Consider the following 10,105-nt stretch of genomic DNA (forward strand, 5'->3'; position numbering starts at 1 on the left):
CCTTCTACACCGTGAACCATCAGATCATCCTCTCCACCCTCTCAGGACTGGTCGTCTCAGGTTCTGCACACTCTATATTGGCCCACCACCTCAAGCTCAACCTCGACAAAATGGCGCTGCTCTTCCTCCCAGGGAAGGCCTGCCCGCTCCAAGACATCTCCAAAGTGCAAAGAACCTTGGCACCCTGTCATTCTCTGCAGCCTGTTATTCTCTGCAAGCATCAAAGTAGTGACTTGCCCTACAAAATGTGGGTGTCAGAAAGGGCACCCTTAATTCCTGCGACTATGCCCTATTCCCTACAAAATACTACAAAAGTAGTGCACTTTATATGTATTAGGATTCATACCCAGTCACACAGCTGAGTTAAAGGAGAGAAGAGAAGATACCTATCTGTGTTCATAATAATATTCTCCTTAACAAGTAAATGACACAATCAGAGATTTATATTTATTTGCTTTGCAAAACAAGAGGAAAACAAACTGTCTTCATAGTGCTGATTATTCCCAGACAGGAAGTTAGATGAAAAGCCAAGTCATGATACACTCAATAACATGCATACAATAACTATACTGAAACAGAGTAAACAGTGTGTGTGTGTGTGTGTGTGTGTGTGTGTGTGTGTGTATTTGTTACAAACCTTTAAATCACACCTTTATCTACAGGTGGAAACAACCTACAACCTAGGGCACAAAGTGGTTGAATCAACTTTGTTTCAATGTAATTTGACAACGTATTGCGAAGTGTAATTTGACATCACAATATGTCCTCAACCACAGGATTATGTCATCATAGTAACCACATTTCAACATAAACAAACCATGTCAAAATCTGTTGAATTTGTATCGTTAAAACAACGTCAGATCTTCAACGATCAGAAGAAAACAGTAGGCTTAGCAGCACCTCCTAGTGGAGAATTGATCTATCTACAGCTACCCTTTAGTCTCCCATAAAGGTTTTTAACCAAGCACAGCCCTGCTTAGCTATGATACTGATCGCTGACAATTATCAATGTGCTATCATGACAATGACTGTAGAACACTCCACTTAAATTTAAATAGATCCCTGTTGCTATCAAGCTCTGATTGATTTCAAATGTCATGATATTTAGCGAGTTGTTTGGTTGTCAACGCAGCCAATTATCAACATTTGAAGGAGATGTATCTTCTGCTTGGAAGATTTAAATTGCATTTAAAGTTTGACTTGATTTACTCCTATTCTTTAACTTACTTTTTGGTTGAGATAGAGGTGTGAATCCAACATAACAACATGCCACTGGCTTTGAGTAAGGCCAGTGTGTCTGTATGCAGATGACTCAACACTATACATGTCAGCTACTACAACGACTGAAATGACTGCAACACTTAACAAAGAGCTGCAGTTAGTTTCGGAATGGGTAGCAAGGAATAAGTTGGTCCTAAATATTTCCAAAAATAAAAGTATTGTATTTGGGACAAATCATTCACTAAACCCTAAACCTCAACTACATCTCGTAATGAATGATGTGGAAATTGAGCAAGTTGAGGTGACTAAACTGCTTGGAACTGCTTGGATTGTAAACTGTCATGGTCAAAACATTGATACAACAGTAGCTAAGATGGAGAGAAGTCTGTCCATAATAAAGCTCAGTTCTGCCTTCTTAACACTATCAACAAGGCAGGTCTGTGGTTTTGTCGCACCAGTAGTGTGGTCAGGTGCCACAAAGAGGGACTTGGGAAAATTGCAGTTGGCTCAGAACAGGGCAGCACGGCTGGTCCTTAAAAGTACACGGAGAGCTAATAATGATATGCATGTCAATCTCTCATGGCTGAAAGTGGAAGGAAGATTGACTTCCTCACTACTTGTTATTTGTGAGAAGTGTTGACATGCTGAATGCAACGAGCTGTCTGTTTAAAATACTAGCACACAGCTCGGACACCCATGCATAGCCCACAAGACATGCCACCAGAGGTCTCTTCACAGTCCCCAAGTCCAGAAGAGACTGGTAACTGATGCAAGTAGTAGAATCAGATTTTAAAAGCAGGTAAAAATACACCTTATGGAACAGCGGGGACTGTGAAGTAACACAAACATAGGCACAGACACATGCATACACACACATGATAACACGTACACATGGATTTTGCGTTGTAGATATGTGGTAGTGGAGCATGGGCTTGAGGGCACACACTTAATGTGTTGGGAATTCTGTAATGAACGTATTATAATGTTTTTAAAATTGTATAACTGCCTTAATTTCGCCAGACACCAGGAAGCGTAGCTAATGGGGATCCATAATAAATACAAAATAACAATCATTAATTTGTAGACAAACTGGAATTAAAGCCAGACTAAGTCCGTGGCACAGATGGAACTATCCAAGCAGAAGATGCTTTTCCTTCAAGTTTTGATATTTAGTGGCATTGAAAACCGAACAATTCAATATTATTTTTGAAATACTATAAATAGCCTACTAGCCTCTACAGGTATGGTGTGTCCCCCTCGGGACGGTTGAGCTAATGTAGGCTAATGCGATTAGCATGAGGTTGTAAGTATCAACATTTCCCAGGACATAGACATATCTGATATTGGTATAAAGTTTAAATTCTTGTTAATCTAACTGCACTGTCCAATTTACAGTAGCTATTACAGTGAAATAATACCATGCTATTGCTTGAGGAGACTGCACAGTTATGAACTTGAAAAATTATTAATAATCCAATTAGGCACATTTGGGCAGTCTTGATTGTCATGCTCGTCGTAATGAGTAGACCAAGGCGTAGCGTGAGTAGAGTTCCACATATTTTTTATAAACCGAAACTCAGCGAAACAAAACAAACAAGCACAAACGAAACGTGAAGCTACTGGTGCACACAGGCAACTATAGACAAGAGCCCACGAATAACCATGGGGAAATGGCTCCCTAAATATGATGCCCAATCAGAGACAACGATAAATTGGGAACCATATCAGGCCACCATAGACATACAAATTCACCTAGATGACCCACCCAAGTCACTGTCACGCCCCAACCAACACAGAGAATAAACAGCTTACTATGGTCAGGGCGTGACATTGATTAAAAAAATGTTGAACAAAAATACAATGGTTCATTGGATCAGTCTAAAACTTTGCACATACACTGCTGCCATCTAGTGGACAAAATCTAAATTGTGCCTGGGCTGGAATAATAATTTATGGCCTTTCTCTTGCATTTCAAAGATGATGGTAAAACAAATACAAAAACACACATGGATATTTCTTTGTATTATCTTTTACCAGATCTAATGTGCTATATTCTCCTACATTCATTTCACATTTCTACAAATTTCAAAGTGTTTCCTTTCAAATGGTGTCATGAATATGCATATCCTTGCTTCAGGTCCTGAGCTACAGGCAGTTAGACTTGGGTATGCCATTTTAGACGAAATTTGAAAAAAAGGGTCCGATCCTTGTGGACAAGTTAACAAATTATACACTACATGACCAAAAGTATGTGGACACCTTTTCGAACATCTCATTCCAAAATCATAGGCATTAATATGGAGATGGTCCCCCCTTTGCTGCTATAACAGCCTTTATTCTTCTGGGACGGCTTTCCACTAGATGTTGGAACATTGCTGCAGGGACATGCTCCATTCAGCCACAAGAGCATTAGTGAGGTTGGGCACTGATGTTGGGCGATTAGGCCTGGCTCGCAGTCGCTGTTCCAATTCATCCCAAAGGTGTTCGATAGGGTTGTGGTCAGGGCTCTGTGCAGGCCAGTCAAGTTCTTCCACACCAATCTCCACAAACCATTTCTGTATGGACCTCGGTTTGTGCACGGGTGCATTGTCATGCTGAAACAGAAAAGGACTTTCCCCACACTGTTGCCACAAAGTTGGAAGCACAGAATTGTGTTAAGATTTCCCTTCACTGGAACTAAAGGGCCTAGCCCGAACCATGAAAAACAGCCCCAGACTATTATTCTTCTTCCACCAAACTTTACAGTTGGCACTATGCATTGGGGAGGTAGCATTCTCCTGGCATCAGCCAAAGCCTGATTTGTCTGTCGGACTGCCAGATCGGTGAAGCATGATTAATGACCCAGAGAACGCTTTCCCACTACTCCAGAGTCCAATGGTGGCGAGCCTTACACCACTCCAGCCGAGGCTTGGCATTGTGCATGGTGATCTTAGGCTTGTGTGCAGCTGCTCGGCCATGGAAAACCATTTCATGAAGCTTCAGATGAACAGTTATTGTGCTGATGTTGCATCTAGAGGTAGTTTGGAACTCAGTAGTGAGTGTTGTAACTGAGGACAGACAATTTTTAAGCGCTATGCACTTCAGCGGTCCCGTTCTGAGAGCTTGTGTGGCCTACCATTTCGCGGCTGAGCCGTTGATGCTCCTAGACATTTCCACTTCACAATAACAGCTCTTACAGTTGACCGGGGCAGCTCTAGCAGGGCAAAAATTGGACAACCTGACTTGTTGGATAGGTGGCATCCTATGACGGTGCCACATTGAAAGTCACTCAGATCTTCACTAAGGCCATTCTACTGCCAATGTTTGTCAATAGAGATGGCTGTGTACTCAATTTTATACACCCGTCAGCAACAGTGTGGTTGAAATAGCCGAATCCACTAATTCGAAGGGCTGTTCCACATACTCTATATACAAAAGTATGTTGGATTCACGTCTCCAACTCATCCAAAAGTAAAAGTTAAAGAATGAGATTAAGCCAGTGGCTCAGATGAAACTATCCAAGCAGTGGATACATCTCCTTTTACATGTTGATGTTTGGTTGCATTATCGAATAGCCTAAAGTTAAGGCTCTTACAAACTAATTCAACATTCAACTTGAAAATGAGTAACATCCATGGCCACATATTGAGGTTTACCGTGACTATAAATGTCTTCTTTTTTTGTACCCTTTTTCTCCCCAATTTGGTGTTACAGTTCTGTCTCATTGCTGCAACTGCTGTACGGGCTCGGGAGAGGGGAAGGTCAAGAGCACAACACAACCTTGCCAAGCCGCACTGCTTCTTGACAAAATGCTCACTTATTAACTCAGAAGCCTGCTGCACCAATGTGTCAGAGAAAACACTGTACACCTGGCGACTGTGTATTGCGCCCGGACCGCCACAGGAGTTGCTAGAGCGCAATGGGTCAAGGACAACCAAGCCAGACAAACCTTCTCCTTACCAGGACGACGCTGGGCCAATTGTGCACTGCCTCATGGGTGTCCCGGGTCGTGGCCGGCTGCGACACAGCCTGGGATCAAACCAGGATCTGTAGTGACGCAGCTAGCCCTGCGATGCAGCCTTAGACCGCTGCGCAACTCGGGAAGACTGAAAAAAATGGCTTCTTATGTAATAATATCAAGTGTGCCTGTCCAAGATAGCATGCATAGATAGGTCGTCGCAGGTCTGTGGAGATGTTCACAATTGCTGTAACAATCTGTGCAGAATCTCGAACCGCATTTATCACTTGCACTATGTACTTTTAATGTAATATCATCTACAATCTAGGTCATTTGGTTCTGCTATAAGATAAAGCACAGTGATAAAACATGAATTTGTTGTATAAATAAACAAATATCTGGCATTGCATTCCCATTTGAACTCTGCTGTGCATTTAAATGGTTAAAAGCGCTGTGATAAACATTTCGCTGACAACTTAACAAAAAATCTGACATTATTTGTTAATTTGAATTTGGTTGTGCTTTAAGATGGTTGAAAGCATAGCGAATCCGGGATGCTGGCCTTCTAGGCAGAGTTGCAAACAAAAAGCCATATCTCAGACTGGCCAATAAAAAGAAAAGATTAAGATGGGCAAAAGAACACAGACACTGGACAGAGGAACTCTGCCTAGAAGGCCAGCATCCCGGACTTGCCGCTTCACTGTTGACGTTGAGACTGGTGTTTTGGGGGTACTATTGAATGAAGCTGCCAGTTAAGGACTTGTGAGGCATCTGTTTCTCAAACTAAACACTCTAATGTACTTGGACTCTTGCTCAATTGTGCACTGGGGCCTCCCACTTCTCTTTTTATTCTGGTTAGAGTTTGCGCTTTTCTGTGAAGGGAGTAGTACACAGCGTTGTACGAGATCTTCAGTTTCTTGGCATTTTCTCACATGGAATAGCCTTCATTTCTCAGAACAAGAATAGACTGACGAGTTTCAGAAGAAAGTTATTTGTTTCTGGCCATTTTGATCGAACCCCCAAACGCTGATGCTCCAGATACTCAACTAGTCTAAAGAAGACCAGCTGTATTGCTTCTTTAAATCAGCACAACAGTTTTCAGCTGTGCTAACATAAATTGCAAAATTATTTTCTAATAATCAATTAGCCTTTTAAAATGATACACTTGGATTAGCTAACACAATGTGCCACTGGAACACAGGAGTGATGGTTGCTGATAATGGGCCTCTGTACGCCTATGTAGATATTCCATAAAAAATCTGCTGTTTCCAGCTACAATAGTAATTTTCAACATTAACAATGTCTACAATGTATTTCTGATCAATTTAATGTTATTTTAATGGACAAAAGATGTGCTTTTCTTTCAAAAACAAGGACATTTCTAAGCGACCCCAAACTTTTGAACGGTAGCGTACATCTTTGGCAGGATACATTGGGCCGGTTTCCCAGACATGGATTGAGCCTAAACTTGGACTAAAAAGCACCTTAAAAAAATGTGGGACACATCCACTCATTCAGGGTTTTTTCTTAATTTTTACTATTTCTACATAGTAGAATAATAGTGAAGATATCAAAACTATGAAATAACACATATGGAATCATAGTAACCAAAAAAGTGTTAAATAAATCAAAATATATTTAATATTTGACATTTTTCTAAGTAGCCACCCTTTGCCTTGACAGCTTTGCAAACTCTTGGCATTATCTCAACTAGCTTCACCTGGAATGCTTTTCCAACAGGCTTGAATGAGTTCCCACATATGCTGAGCACTTGTTGGCTGCTTTTCCTTCACTCTGCAGTCCAACTCATCCCAAACCATCACAATTGGGTTGAGGTCGGGTGATTGTGGAGGCAAGGTCATCTGATGCAGCACTCCATCACTCTCCTTCTTGGTCAAATAGCCCTTACACAGCCTGGAGGGGTTTTGGGTCACTGTCCTGTAGAAAGACAAATGATAGTCCCACTAAGCACAAACCGGAAGGGATGGCGTATCGCTGCAGAATGCTGTGGTAGCCATGCTGGTTAAGTGTGCCTTGAATTCTAAATTAATCACTGACAGTGTCACCAGCAAAGCACCATCATACCTCCTCCTCCATGTTTCACGGTGGGAACCACACATGCAGAGGTCATCGGTTCACCTACTCTGTGTCTCACAAAGACACAGCGTTGGAAGCAAAAATCATCAGACCAAAGGACAGATTTACACCGGTCTAATGTCCATTGCTCGTGTTTCTTGGCCCAAGCAAGTCTCTTCTTCTTATTGGTGTCCTTTAGTTCTTTGCAGGAATTTGACCATGAAGACCTGATTCACGCAGTCTTCTCTGAACAGTGGATGTTGAGATGTGTCTATGAAGCATTTATTTGGGCTGCAATTTCTGAGGCTGGTAACTCAATGAATTTATCCTCTGCAGCAGAGGTAACTCTGGGTCTTCCTTTAATGTAGTGGTCCTCATGAGAGCCAGTTTCATCATAGTGCTTGATGGTTTTTGCGACTGTACTTGAGGAAAATGTCAAAGTTTTGACATTTTCCGGATTGACTGACCTTCATGTTTCCCTTTGCTTATTGGAGCTGTTCTTGCCATAATATGGACTTGGTCTTTTAACAAATAGGGCTGGCTATCTTCTGTATACCACCCCTACCTTGTCACAACACAACCGATTGGCTCGAACACATTAAGGAAAGAAATTCCACAAATTAACTTTTAACAAGGCACACCTGTTAATTGAAAGGCATTCCAGGTGACTACCTCATGAAGCTGGTTGAGAGAATGCCAAGAGTGTGCAAAGCTGTCATCATGGCAAAGGGTGGCTACTTGGAAGAATCTCAAATATAAAATATATTTAGAACTGTTTAACACATTTTTTGTGTGTAATTTCATAGGTTTCTTCACTATTATTCTACAATGTAGAAAGCAGTAAAAATAAAGAAAAACGCTTGAATGAGTAGGTGTGCCAAAACAAAAAACAACTCCATTCAAATATATAAATATTGAACATATGTGATCTATCTGTACCCACAGCCTCCGGAAAAGTAAAGTACCAAACCCCCTTCAAAACATAAAATTAAAAAAAATAAAAACACTTAAGTACCCATAAAATGAGAAATTACAAAAATAATATCAAATAAAACCTTGCTGGCCTGTATGGTCACAAACAACTTTATAAATAATATCTTTAACTATTGCTGCATTCGCATTTAAAGCTTTAAACATTTCTTCAAGGCTTGGCCTACTCTGTTTTTAAGCTACAGCGGTAACGCTGTATATAAAGCAAAGAGCTGTTAGAAAAGAGTGGGAGTTGAACTGGTATGTCCAGAGAGAGACACCTCCGATAAGGCATTAGACGAGAAGTGCATCCATGTAAATGCCATTTATCTAGGTCTTCTTTAGTCCATGTAACTTATTTATTTTTCTTTAGTCTATGTAATTTCTTTTTTAGTTTTTAGTCCATGCAACTTATTTATTTTTCTTTAATTCATGTAATTTAGTTATGTCTTTAGACCATGTCACTTATTTATTCTTAGTCCACAGCCATGTTCTAATATCCATACTAGTTGTAGACCCCTTCGAATGCATGCCCAATACACTGGTTTATTCTAAGTGGTATTCTAGCCTATAGTGTGAACAGCGGGAGTAAAGCTCTTTCTCTGTGGTGCCTCCCTGTGAGGACAGAGTGATTTTACGCCTACTTCCTCTTCTTGAATATCTTGAAGGTGTGTTTCTTGCGCTCGTTGCCCAAGTCGATCTCTTCACCCGTGAAACAGCTGTCCTCTTCCAGGGGGCTCTTCTTTGCCTGCATGTGCGGAATACGGCTGTCCTCCGTCCCCGACCGCGCATCAGGGTCAAAGGAGGCGGGGCATAGGGAGTGTGTGGAGTAAGCAGGGGCGAGGGCGGGACTTCCTCCGCCGCGGAGCTCCCCGAGACTGGAGCTCTTCTCCAGGCCGTATGACATCATCAGGGGGCTGTCAATGGGAGCCCTGCTCCCATTGGAGCTGTGGCCCTGCTGGGTGAGGGGCTTTGGTGGGAGGGTCTTAGATATGGAGGTGCGCTGTGATTGGCTCTGGGACCGGAAGAGGGAGGGGTCTGAGTCAGACCAGTTCAGATCCCTGAGGGATGGAGAGAAGAGAAAGAGAGAGGGAGAGACAGCGAGAGTAGGCGAGAGAGAGAGGAATAGGGAGAAAGAGAGAGGTTAGGCTGGTAAGATACATAAAAGATTGTCAGCAAAAAACAGCAAAAAACAAGTTTATAAAAAAGCAACTATCTAAAGCAAATTGAAATCAGATCTTTACACTAGAATCTAGATCTACAGATACATGCAGTTAGCCGGGGGGGGGGGGGGGGGTGGATTATGGGATTAAGGGATGGAGAGGGGTGAGTGATAGGGTAGGTAAAGAGAAAGGGTGAGGGAAAGGGGAGGTAAAGGGAGAGGGGTGAGTGATAGGGTAGGTAAAGAGAAAGGGTGAGGGAAAGGGGAGGTAAAGGGAGAGGGGTGAGTGATAGGGTAGGTAAAGAGAAAGGGTGAGGGAAAGGGGAGGTAAAGGGAGAGGGGTGAGTGATAGGGTAGGTAAAGAGAAAGGGTGAGGGAAAGGGGAGGTAAAGGGAGAGGGGTGAGTGATAGGGTAAGTAAAGAGAAAGGGTGAGGGAAAGGGGAGGTAAAGGGAGAGGGATGAGGGATAGGGTAGGTAAAGAGATTGGGGTGAGGGAAAGGGGAGGTAAAGGGAGAGGGGTGAGGAATATGGTAGGTAAAGAGAAAGGGCGAGGTAAAGGGGAGGTAAAGAGAAAGGGGGGAGGGATAGGGTAGGTAAAGAGATTGGGGTGAGGGATAGGGTAGGTAAAGAGAAATGGTGAGGGAAAGGGGAGGTAAAGGGAGAGGGGTGAGGGATATGGTAGGTAAAGAGAAAGGGTGAGGGATAGGGTAGGTAAAGAGTAATGGTGAGGGAAAGGGGA

The 10,105-nt window shown here is 42.4% G+C and overlaps 1 protein-coding gene across 6 annotated transcripts in view; it reads right to left on the reverse strand.

Annotated features, from left to right (window-relative positions):
- Nucleotides 1-694: 694 nt before the first annotated feature.
- LOC139393177 (stromal interaction molecule 1-like) overlaps nucleotides 695-10,105 on the reverse strand; it is a 116,560-nt gene continuing 107,149 nt past the window's right edge. For 4 of the 6 annotated variants that reach the window (XM_071141584.1, XM_071141585.1, XM_071141588.1 and 1 more), the window contains one exon: nucleotides 695-9,264. In XM_071141584.1, the coding sequence (XP_070997685.1) occupies nucleotides 8,844-9,264 (421 nt within the window). In that variant the 3' untranslated portion in view covers nucleotides 695-8,843. The remainder of the gene's footprint in view (nucleotides 9,265-10,105) is intronic. The other 2 variants (XM_071141586.1, XM_071141587.1) reach the window with 1 other exon arrangement.

The sequence above is a fragment of the Oncorhynchus clarkii genome, chromosome 33 (genome assembly GCF_045791955.1).
Source record: "Oncorhynchus clarkii lewisi isolate Uvic-CL-2024 chromosome 33, UVic_Ocla_1.0, whole genome shotgun sequence".
NCBI lineage: Eukaryota > Metazoa > Chordata > Actinopteri > Salmoniformes > Salmonidae > Oncorhynchus > Oncorhynchus clarkii.